This window comes from Pseudophryne corroboree, chromosome 11 (assembly GCF_028390025.1).
Source record: "Pseudophryne corroboree isolate aPseCor3 chromosome 11, aPseCor3.hap2, whole genome shotgun sequence".
Classification (NCBI taxonomy): Eukaryota; Metazoa; Chordata; class Amphibia; order Anura; family Myobatrachidae; genus Pseudophryne; species Pseudophryne corroboree.
The window spans coordinates 79,710,195-79,722,270 of NC_086454.1; the positions used below are offsets into that span (position 1 = coordinate 79,710,195).

At 44.5% G+C, this 12,076-nt stretch overlaps 1 protein-coding gene across 2 annotated transcripts in view; it reads left to right on the forward strand.

Annotated features, from left to right (window-relative positions):
• The window catches only part of ELP4 (elongator acetyltransferase complex subunit 4), a 563,638-nt gene that overhangs the window by 531,014 nt on the left and 20,548 nt on the right, over positions 1-12,076 (forward strand). The window contains exon 10 of one of the 2 annotated variants that reach the window (XM_063944452.1): positions 5,496-6,069. The exons of the other annotated variant lie outside the window; for it this stretch is intronic. Within the exon in view, the coding sequence (XP_063800522.1) occupies positions 5,496-5,513 (18 nt within the window). The 3' untranslated portion in view covers positions 5,514-6,069. Of the gene's footprint in view, positions 1-5,495; positions 6,070-12,076 lie in introns of those variants that run through there. 2 annotated transcript variants of the gene reach the window in all.

A 12,076-nucleotide genomic window follows, 5' to 3' on the forward strand; every position in this document is an offset into this window, starting at 1 on the left:
GTCCGGATCGCATCTTCAGATGCATCAGCGGATAACCCTGTCTCCAAGGACAAGGGTGTTTCTTCTGCGGTGGCTGCAGAGTGCTCATCTATTAAAAGGCCGCAGATTCGGCATTCAGGACTGGGTCCTGGTGACCACGGATGCCAGCCTGAGAGGCTGGGGAGCAGTCACACAGGGAAAAAATTTCCAGGGAGTGTGATATAGTCTGGAGACTTCTCTCCACATAAATATACTGGAGCTAAGGGCAATTTACAATGCTCTAAGCTTAGCAAGACCTCTGCTTCAAGGTCAGCCGGTATTGATCCAGTGGGACAACATCACGGCAGTCGCCCACGTAAACAGACAGGGCGGCACAAGAAGCAGGAGGGCAATGGCAGAAACTGCAAGGATTCTTCGCTGGGCGGAAAATCATGTGATAACACTGTCAGCAGTGTTCATTCCGGGAGTGGACAACTGGGAAGCAGACTTCCTCAGCAGGCACGACCTCCACCCGGGAGAGTGGGGACTTCAGCGGGAAGTCTTCCACATGATTGTGAACCGTTGGGAAAGACCAAAGGTGGACATGATGGCGTCCCGCCTGAACAAAAAACTGGACAGGTATTGCGCCAGGTCAAGAGACCCTCAGGCAATAGCTGTGGACGTTCTGGTAATACCGTGGGTGTACCAGTCGGTGTATGTGTTCCCTCCTCTGCTTCTCATACCCAAGGTACTGAGAATTATAAGACGTAGAGGAGTAAGAACTATACTCGTGGCTCCGGATTGGCCAAGAAGGACTTGGTACCCGGAACTTCGAGAAATGCTCACAGAGGACTCATGGCCTCTGCCGCTAAGAAGGGACTTGCTTCAGCAAGTACCATGTCTGTTCCAAGACTTACCGCGGCTGCGTTTGACGGCATGGCGGTGGAACGCCGGATCCTAAGGGGAAAAAGGCATTCCGGAAGAGGTCATTCCTACCCTGGTCAAAGCCAGGAAGGAGGTGACCGCACAACATTATCACCACATGTGGCGAAAATATGTTGCGTGGTGTGAGGCCAGCAAGGCCCCACGAAGAAATTTCAACTCGGTCGATTCCTGCATTTCCTGCAAACAGGAGTGTCTATGGGCCTCAAATTGGGGTCCATTAGGGTTCAAATTTCGGCCCTGTCAAGTTTCTTCCAGAAAAGATTGGCTTCAGTTCCTGAAGTCCAGAAGTTTGTCAAGGGAGTACTGCATATACAACCCCCTTTTGTGCCTCCAGTGGCACTGTGGGATCTCAACGTAGTTCTGGGATTCCTCAAATCACATTGGTTTAAACCGCTCAAATCTGTGGATTTGAAATATCTCACATGGAAAGTGACCATGCTGTTGGCCCTGGCCTCGGCCAGGCGAGTGTCAGAATTGGCGGCTTTGTCTCACAAAGCCCATATCTGATTGTCCATTCGGACAGGGCAGAGCTGCGGACTCGTCCCCATTTTCTCCCTAAGGTGGTGTCAGCGTTTCACCTGCACCAGCTTATTGTGGTACCTGCGGCTACTAGGGACTTGGAGGACTCCAAGTTGCTGGATGTTGTCAGGGCCCTGAAAATATAGGTTCCAGGACGGCTGGAGTCAGGAAAACTGACTTGCTGTTATCTTGTAGGCACCCAAAAAACTGGGTGCTCTTGCTTCTAAGCAGACGATTGCTAGTTGGATGTGTAGTACAATTCAGCTTGCATATTCTGTGGCAGGCCTGCCACAGCCAAAATATGTAAATGCCCATTCCACAAGGAAGGTGGGCTCATCTTGGGCGGCTGCCCGAGGGGTCTCGGCTTTACAACTTTGCCGAGCTGCTACTTGGTCAGGGGCACACCCTGGCTGAGGAGGACCTGGAGTTCTCTCATTCGGTGCTGCAGAGTCATCCGCACTCTCCCGCCCGTTTGGGAGCTTTGGTATAATCCCCATGGTCCTGACGGAGTCCCCAGCATCCACTTAGGACGTCAGAGAAAATAAGAATTTACTTACCGATAATTCTATTTCTCGTAGTCCGTAGTGGATGCTGGGCGCCCATCCCAAGTGCGGATTGTCTGCAATACTTGTACATAGTTATTGTTACAAAAATCGGGTTATTATTGTTGTGAGCCATCTTTTCAGAGGCTCCGCTGTTATCATGCTGTTAACTGGGTTCAGATCACAGGTTGTACAGTGTGATTGGTGTGGCTGGTATGAGTCTTACCCGGGATTCAAAATCCTTCCTTATTGTGTACGCTCGTCCGGGCACAGTATCCTAACTGAGGCTTGGAGGAGGGTCATAGGGGGAGGAGCCAGTGCACACCACCTGATCCTAAAGCTTTTACTTTTGTGCCCTGTCTCCTGCGGAGCCGCTATTCCCCATGGTCCTGACGGAGTCCCCAGCATCCACTACGGACTACGAGAAATAGAATTATCGGTAAGTAAATTCTTATTTTCATCCAGATACTAATTTTCAATAATATTCAGTGTTATAGACTGTAAGCTTACGAGCAGGGTCCTCTTACCTCTTTGTCAGTATGTTATTACCCAGTCTTGTTCTATTACTGTTTTGTTCCCAATTGTAAAGCACAATGGTATTTGCTGACACTATAAGTAAATGTTAATAAATAAGTCTAGGGTCATTCAAAAACCTTTAACCTTAATTCCTGCAAGTAATTTATGGTTGATTTTAAAGTTAGTTTTGCATTGTTGTCTTGCTGAGATATACAGCTTCCATTCAGATTAAGGGGGACATTTACGAAGCAGTGATGAGAGCGGAGAAGTGAGCCAGTGGAGACATTTCCTCATCAACCAATCAGCAGCTCTGTATAATTTTATAGTATGCAAATTATAGATGTTACTTCAGTGCTGATTGGATGCTATGGGCAACTTCTCCACTAGCTCACTTCTCCGCTCTTATCACTGCTTAGTAAATGTACCCCTAAATGTCTTCCATGACTCTGGTACAACAGCTTTTAGTATTTGACATTGACTTACTACTGAACCTGACTTGTTTTTCAGACATTAACTGTGTGGATAGGGGCCATAATGTCACTATAGCTTAAATAACGGCAATCTTTCAGCTTTTTGATCTGTATTAAATATCTTCAAGACAATGTATTATAGCTATAGGAGCTAGATGGCCTTCACCTGTCTGTAGTGAAGCGGGGAGAGCTTATATAACATGCAGCCAAACAAATTCTCATTTTAAAAGGAGAGTCATCTAGGGGCCGCCATCAAGGGGGATGCTGGGGCACAACTGTCCCAGGCCAAGCCACTCCGATAGCCGCTACCCACCACTGTGCGAGGGAGCCCGCCCTAAGTATTGAAAATGGCTTACCGCCTCAGAGGAGACAGTTATTTGAAATGCTAGAGGAGGCGATTGCCATTTTGGGAGGGACATTTTCAAAAGGTTGCAGGGGGCAGGCACGACCAGCGGCCCACGCCGGGACCGCAGATGACGAGGGGGTTCCCCTGACAACGAGCAGAATGCCTGATGAGCAGAAACCCTGAGAGCACTGTGAAGATACTGTGTCAAGGCATTTTTTCTATGTGGGCATAATATGGTGACAGGGGCATAATTGTGGGGAATAGTATGGTGTCGGGGGCATTACTGTGTGGCGCATAATCTGGAGACAGGAGCATAACTGTGTGGGCATAATAGGGTGTCAGGGGCATTACTGTGAGAACTTAATATGGTATCAGGGTAATTACTGTGGGGGCTTATTACGGTGCAAGGGACATTACTTTGTGGGGCATAATATAGTGTTGCTCAGAGTATGTGCACAGTAATTTTTTTATATATATATATATATATATATATATATATATATATTTTATAATTTTTTGGGGGGTTGGGGGGGCTGCCTATTTTGTGTGTCCTGGGCCCCACAATTTCTAATGGCAGCCATCATCCAGCATGTAAAAACCTTTTTCACTCGAGAATTTGCCAAACATCAGGTAAATAATGTATACATGCATGCATTTAGACTGTGTATGAACTCTACTTGTGAAGAAAGAAGATTCTTTATGGACTTGTACCATTAGATTGACTCTATTGTAGAGTGTACATAACCAACTAAGCAAGTTAGGCAAGTGTACTTTTTCTATACATCTGTTTACTGTTAAAGTCTAGCAAAAAGAGATAATTGGTAAACATTTACGTTAATAACAGGATACTTACTGGAATGTTTGATAGTTAGTTAGGGTACTTTTAAAGGAAAGGGTATAAACAAACTTGGAAAACTAAATATTTATTTTAATAGCCTCTTTTATTTTCCTAACATACTTGCCTAGGTAAGTGCTCAGTTGCAGTCACCTACAGCAAAACTGACAACTTTTTGGTATGGTGATCACAGCATCTTATTTAGGAGTAGATCATCTTATGTACGTTCTCATTAAGTGCCCACAGGTTCTGTAAAGCAGTAGAGCAGTTTATTTCTGAGTGGGGGGAGAGGGGGGGACTCACACCCCATGTGAGCCAAGAGCCTTTTACAGCGTCTGCTTGCACATGGGGTTAACACTGCGCTGACTCTCTCAAGTGATTTTATCTTATTTGCAGTTCAGTGACACCATTTATGTTTTGAACAATTAGGGAGACTGAAGTGGCTGCTTGAGTGCTGAAAAGCGACAACAGGACACCGTCAATCCCAGCCAATAAATATTGTTGATTTTCTTTTTCTTTTCTTTTTTTGTTTTGTTATCTCTTTAAAGTAGCCGGGACTGGATGTTTACTCAAGCTTGTTAAAGCGAGTATTTCGTACATATACTTTCGCATTACTACAAAGAGGTCTTGCCAGGCAAGATGAGACGTTGGCTCCCTCCCCCATTCTATCTAAATCCTTTTCCATCCTTCAAAATTACTGTTGACTAACAAGTTGTGTCTCCTTTCTCTGAGGCGGTGGGTGCAAAACAAGTACTTGAGAAGAGAGGAACATTTATCCTGTAGGTCTGTGATCCTTACTCAACCAGAAAGACTCTGCATGCAGTGGGAGCACTCTACTAGCATTCCACATTTTTAATGAGCTGCCTTGCAATGGGTGCAGGCTTTCCCTTACTTTTTTTTTTTTTTTTTTTTAAGATTTAACTGAAAAAAAGGATTTGTCCTCATTAAAAGGCAACGCTGTAGAATGATAGTTAAAGGTGTTCGTCTACAACTCTTTAATCACCTTTGATCTAAGAGGCAGAATTTCAGTATTGCTAGATGCGAGTTAACTTTTTGCCTTTTATTTATTTATTTTTTATTTATTTATTTGTTTGTTTATTAATAAATAAGTGTCTTTATTTCATTGAAGTAAAGTTGCCGTCTTTCCAGTTAAATGTTTAAAGATGAACAAAAACAAAACAAAAAAAACACCAAGGCTTTAAGTTCAAAGTTCCCTGTAAGCAATTGCAGTTTGTTTTGTTTTTTAAATACCCCGTCAGTTTCGGGAACAATGAGGGCGTTGAGTATATCATGTCATAGTTAGGTAAAAACCAAGCATCTTGGTGTGTGATACAATATTGCCATAATGTCTATTTTATACCTAGGTGGACAAACACAATTAAAGGCTGGTCACTTATTGTTCCGACACTGTTTGAAATAGTCTCCGAGTACGATGCTTCTGCCAAAACCGGCTGTGTATGCTGAAGAAGACAAGCTTTTCAAAGTCTGTGCAGTCCAGTATAATCTAATGATTCTCTTACACCTCCCTTACTTAACAGTGTCATGGAAAGTAAGGATCCGGCCATTCATAATTTACATGTCATTTGCTGCTTCATATTGTGTGAAATTTAATTACACAGCTTAAATCGTAGCCAGTGCTCGTTTGTCTCGGAGAGTGCTCACAATAAGGCATTGATCTGGGTCCAGCATTCACTCCTAGTCCGTCTTTTATGAAATCACCTTCTGGTGCGGCCATCAAGTCTGGCCAGTTGTTCTTTTCACTCCATTGTAAGGAAAATGAGAGAATTTGACCCCCATTTTCATTTAAAAATCCAGGGCATCATATAAAGGCTGCAGCTTGAAAAGATTTTATTCAGCACGCCATCACAATAGAATATACAGATAAATTTTCTGAAGGTAATGACAGCCTGCCCGGGTACTCCTAGCTCTGTAATAGTTTTTATACAGCGCCTATTGAGGAGCGAGAAAAATAAAATGCTAAAACTCCCCACAGGTGTCATTTTTGTTATTTTTTCAACAAACACTTCTGGTAGAGGGGGAACGCGTGATCTACAGCTACAAATTACTAATCATGTGCATTATTCAGCGTTTTAGTCCATTTCTGAAACTTTTCCTTTAAATCAAAAGGGCCGCTCTCTGGTAATTGCCGGCTGTTAGGCCTCCTGATGAGAGACTCATATAAGAATAATCCTTCTGACGACTCTTACTGGCTCCCGTCCCACTCCTTGGCAAAACACTGAGACTGAATTAAGAGGATGAAGAGGATAATTATTAGATTCGGGAACAGTTTCCCAGCAAAATCTGTTTTTATTCACCACCATGAAAAACTGTTTATGGTTTTGGAAATACTCTGTTATGGTAATGGGAAGGAACCAACTTGTGACCTCATTTTACGATTTCGATGCTGCCTCAAAGGACAGAAAACGATTCTACCACCGAAGGCTCTTGCTGCCCTTGTTAATAACGTCCTGCATTTTTATTTATAGCTGTGGGCTTTCCGTCCCCACATATAACTCTTTCATTTGTAGCTTTAAATAAGGTTTGTCTATATGACCGTATGTTAAGTCGTCAACTCTCTCCTAAACTAAGAGACATGGGTCATTTTTTCTCCTACACTGCTGAAACGTTGCTGATTCTATCTCCTCCCTGTCATTAGCATTCTATAGGCAGAGAAAAACATGCATAAAAAATATGAGAGCAATTAGAGATTTAAAAAAAAAAAACCCCAAGAGGAATGAGAGGTGCTGCAGTGGACGATCCTTGTATTTCTGGGCTAATTTTTTTTACTTTTTTTATACTTCTTTCTTCTTTTATACTCTTTGTCTGTAAACCCCACTGTATGCTTTGCCTCTACTAGTTGAGCACCCTGCCAGCAGCAGCCTACACTGTGTGCCCTAGATGGTTGCCTTGGATGGTTCCTCCATCGGCTAGATCAGGGGTGGGCAAACTACGGCCCGCAAACCGATCCTTCCTGGCCCGCTGCCCCGTCATCAATCATCTCAAGTATGGAGACGAGTCCTCAGCCCATCAGAGCTTGCGGACCGGCAGCTCCTGATTGGCTGCCGGACCGCGAGCATTGATTGGCTCATGAACGGCGCCATTATTTGAGATGCCCGCCGCCGTGTCCAGCACCCGTCCCTGGCTCCCTGCATCCATGTGCAGAGAGTCGGACAGCGCTCAGGGGCTCCTCCTTAATGCCATTCCCGCGCCTCTGTGTGCTCTACTCTCCCCGGCTGCCCTTATAGCGCTCCCAGGCAGGAGATGTGACGGGGAGGATCAGAGACTGCTGGGGGTCCAGGTACTCTGGATGGTAACAACCCAGCAGCAGCAGCAGCTGGATCCAGGGTCTGCTCCTCTCCCTTCAACTGTCCTGTGCTGGCAGTGGCAAGTAACACTAAGTAACAAGGAGGCAACACTCTACTGGGCTCCTTCTCCTCCAGGTAAGATTGTGGACTCTGCCTGCCTAATGTGTAAAAAGGGGTCGCTGTCTGCTGTAATGTGTAAAAAGGGGACTCTGCCTGCCTAATGTGTAAAAAGGGGACGCTGTCTGTCGTAATGTGTAAAAAGGGGACTCTGTCTGCCGTAATGTGTAAAAAGGGGTCGCTGTCTGCTGTAATGTGTAAAAAGGGGACTCTGCCTGCCTAATGTGTAAAAAGGGGTCGCTGTCTGCCGTAATGTGTAAAAAGGGGACTCTGTCTGCTGTAATGTGTAAAAAGGGGACTCTGTCTGCCGTAATGTGTAAAAAGGGGACTCTGTCTGCCGTAATGTGTAAAGAGGGGGACTCTGCTGTCGTTATGTGTAAAATTGTCTTGTATTGTATATACAAGATATTTTGTATGTGGCCCTCGCATTCACTGGAAGTGTTAAGCGCCCCCCCAGCTGAAATAATTGCCCACCCCTGGTCTAGATGGACTACGTACTGATCTATTCATACAGAGTATATCACACTACACATATGTCAATTGGAACCTTTGTAGTACACCCAACATGGCTGCCTCATCTGGTACGCTTGTGGATGGGATGAAAAATACATGGACCTGATGGTTATGTTAGGACCCTACTACTAGCTTTATGCTGCAGCAATCACCCCATTTTTGTGTTCTCTCTTCTAGACGTGACCTATTCTTCCCAGGGTAATTCTGTGTAGTGTGTCCAACATGGCTGCCTCACCTGGTACCTTTCATGGTGGGAATATATAGCTTGTGGAATTTATTACCCAGAATGACTGCTCCCACCCTGCATTTTGCCAACTGGGCTCTCTTGGTTTGCTTTTTCTTTTATTTCAGTGTGGTTTTTCTACTTCAATATTTAATTTGTTGTACCATATACTCTGTCTTTGGGTATCCGGATGGTAGATACACAGTGTCTAGCTAGACAGTCAATAAATAGACCTCATATGTTAGACAGACATTAGGTCAAAAGGTCGACATAATCAAAAAGTAGACCTGAAAAAGGTAGACCGTACAAAAGGTCGACTGGGTCAAAAGGTTGACCTGAAAATGATTGACATAAAAAAGGTAGACACGGTTTTTAAAATTTTACATGTTTTTGGACTTTTTCAAACCTTCTCTATCCATGCCGGCATAGAGTCGGCATAATCCTTGTGGCAAGCGCAGCGAGCCACCGAGCCCGAAGCATGGCGAAGGTGTGCTTTTCTACAATAGGGGGTCCCAGATGACAAAACTATCCACACAAACTTTAGAAATGCAAGAAAAATGGTGTCTACCTTTTTTACGTGGACCATTTTCATGTCCATCTTTTGACCCTGTCGACCTTTTGTACTGTCTACTTTTTTCATAACTACCTTTTGACCCTGTCGACCTTTTGACTGTCTAACATTTGCGGCCAAATAATAAGTAATAGAGTGAGAGTTTCAAATAGTGAGAGATTTGGTAAGGTTTTGCAGGTTTATTTTTTAAAGTGGCAATCATTTACACAGCAAGATCAACCTGGTTTTGCAGTGTAAATGATTGCCACTTTAAAAAAAAACCTGAAAAACCTTACCAAATCTCTCACTTTCTGAAACTCTCACTCTATTACATTTGGCCCAGGGAGTCTATCTATTGACTGTTTAACTAGACACTGTCTATCTGTTATACCACACCCCTGTCTTTGATGTCTGTAAAGCGCCTTGAGTCCTATGGGAGAAAGAGCGCTATATAAAGTTGTTATTATTAGTAATAAAAACACAGGGCTAAATGAAATAGCCTCGTGGTTGCTGGAGGTGAGGGACTTTCTGCGAGTCTGCCCATTTTTTTTAAAGCAGCAATCATTTATAAGGCAAAACCAACGGGCAGACTCGCAGAAAGTAGTCCTGCACCTCCGACAACTCGGAAGCTATTATACTTCGCCCAGAGTCTTGTGTCTAATCGTCCCACTGCTTGATTTAGTTTATCTGAATCCAAAACAACTTGTAGCTTCACACTAAGGGGGTCATTCTGAGTTTATCGTAGCTGTGCTAAATTTAGCACAGCTACTATCATCTTCCCTAACATGTGGGGGGATGCCCAGCACAGGGCTAGTCCGCCCCGCATGTCAGTCCGGCTTACCCCCCGCAGAAGTGCAAAGGCATCGCACAGCGGCGATGCCTTTGCACGTCAAGAGTAGCTCCCGACCAGCGCAGCTTTAGCGTGCTGGCCGGGAGCTACTCATCGCTCCCCGGCCCGCAGCGGCTGCTTGTGACGCCCCCCGTTCGGTCCGGCCACACCTGCGTTGGCCGGACCGCACCCATGAAATGGCGGCCAAATCCCGCCGTTCCGCCCCCTCCTGCCCAGCGATTGCCTCTGCCTGTCAATCAGGCAGAGGCGATCGCATCCCTGCTACGGCCTTCGGCCGTCTGGCATGCGCCGGCGCAGTAGAGACCCGTTCGCTCTGCTGCGTAAAAAAGCAGCGAGCGAACGGGTCAAAATGACCCCCTAAATTCCCTTATACTGGCTGTCAAACGCGTCGGCCTTCCCAGTTCAGAGTCTCCGCAGTAGGCTTGCACTGATCTTTGGTGACTGGCCTGTGACTGTACCAATAATCAACTTTTTTGTTGGTTTAGTAACCAGACATACCTGCGCCTGTGAATCAGGCAAAATAAAAGTAGGGAAGAGCGGCTGTTGTTTATGAAGAACACAGCAGATATTTATGGCAAGGTGAGATAAATCAGGCAAACTGTGGAACGTTGCTTTGTTTGTTTCATGCAGGTGGCAAATTTTTTATTATTATTTTGATACTATTTCCCATGATTTACTTAGCTTTCCTTCATGCCAATAATTTAGGGATAACGAAGATTTCCCACATATGACATGCTGTTCTTTTTCCGCCTCTGTGTCGTTACTGACAGACCACCGTTTCTGCCTGAATCCATTTTCCAGTATCTGCCATCCATGTTTACTAGTGTTATGTAATCTGTTATTGTGCTAGGAATATCATAGGACTTTTATAACTATTTCCTGGCAATTGTACCAAAGTTACCAATGAGTAGATGACTGTCAAAAGCTTACTCAACTTTTTGATTGAGACTTTTAGAGGCAGATTTATCAAACCTTGGAGAGAGATAAAGTGAAGAGAGATAAATTACCAACCAATGCAGGAGCGTCTTAAGAGACGAGGAGGCCCGTGTGCTGTCTCCTTCTGGGCCGCCTTCTCTCAAGCCAGCAGTGCTGTTGACTGTGGGCACTAGGGTCACTAGTGGACCCTAGCGCTGTCCCAGAGTCTAGTGTGCATGGAAAGGTCTCCGGGAAAAATGTGCGGAGGCCATTTTCCCAGTGATTTTCCTATTGCGCATGTGCAAAACACTGGGAAAATGGCCCCCGTGCCATGTTCCCAGAGATTTCTACAGCGCTGCTGCTGCCGACGCGGTACTCCAAAGGAAAAGTATTGAAAAAAATGGATGCAGGGTGTGTAGTGTGGGCCCCATGGACCCCAGGTCCCGTGTGCACTGTACTCAGTGCACCCATTATAAATACGCCAGTGAACCAATCAGATTCTAATGGTCATGTTTTAAACACAGCCTGTAACATGGCAGTTATGCTTGGGTACACACTGGCCGATAAATCGCCCCTGTTCCATTGACCGGCCGATATATCACTGGCCCGTCGACCAGTGTGTACCAACGATATATCTGTAAACGCCGTCGTTCACAGACATATCGCGTCGGCCCTGCATCACACACGATGACCAATATATATACAGATATATTGGTGTATCGATGCTGCAGCAGCCTGCGGTGATTGATGACTGAACTGGGGTGGGCACAACACACTGCCGGTCCGTCTATATATATATATATATATATATATATATATATGCAGATCCATTGATCTGCAGATATATCTACCAGTATGTACCAAGCATTATAAACTGGTTGGTACTTTATCTCTCTCCAAGGTCTGATAAATCTCCACCTTAGTGCTTTGCTTTTTGTGTGTAGCTTGCTGTAGTTTTTTGTATTTAAAAAGTAACTGACAACATGATGACTGCAGAAGAAGTTTCACGTATGAGCAGTAGAATCAGACATGTACAGTACATGGAGCATTATCTGGACAACAGAAGATGTTTAAATTATAGATACTAAACAATAGACACAAAATTCTAAAAACAACAATCCTTCCGGGTTCCAAAGTGTACATTACCCATAAATGGGTAAAGTGTATGTACACTTTATTGTTTTTTTTGCTAATCTATAATTAACTAAAAATTAAACAACATACTGTTATTTTTGTACTATAAGGATAAAATCTGTCTCTGTTGCTGCAGCTATTGATAGTAGATATAGCAGCAGGAGTATCGCAGCTCAGAGTACAGTATACCGTGTTTTATTTCAACATATGGTTCACCTGCTGTCCTGCAGCTAGCGGCTATTTTCCGTATTTTGCTTGAAACGTGTAGGTACAATTTTTCAGCTTGGTTTCATCAGTGTCGTCTTCTGCTGTAGAATCCACCAACATTCCTTCCAACA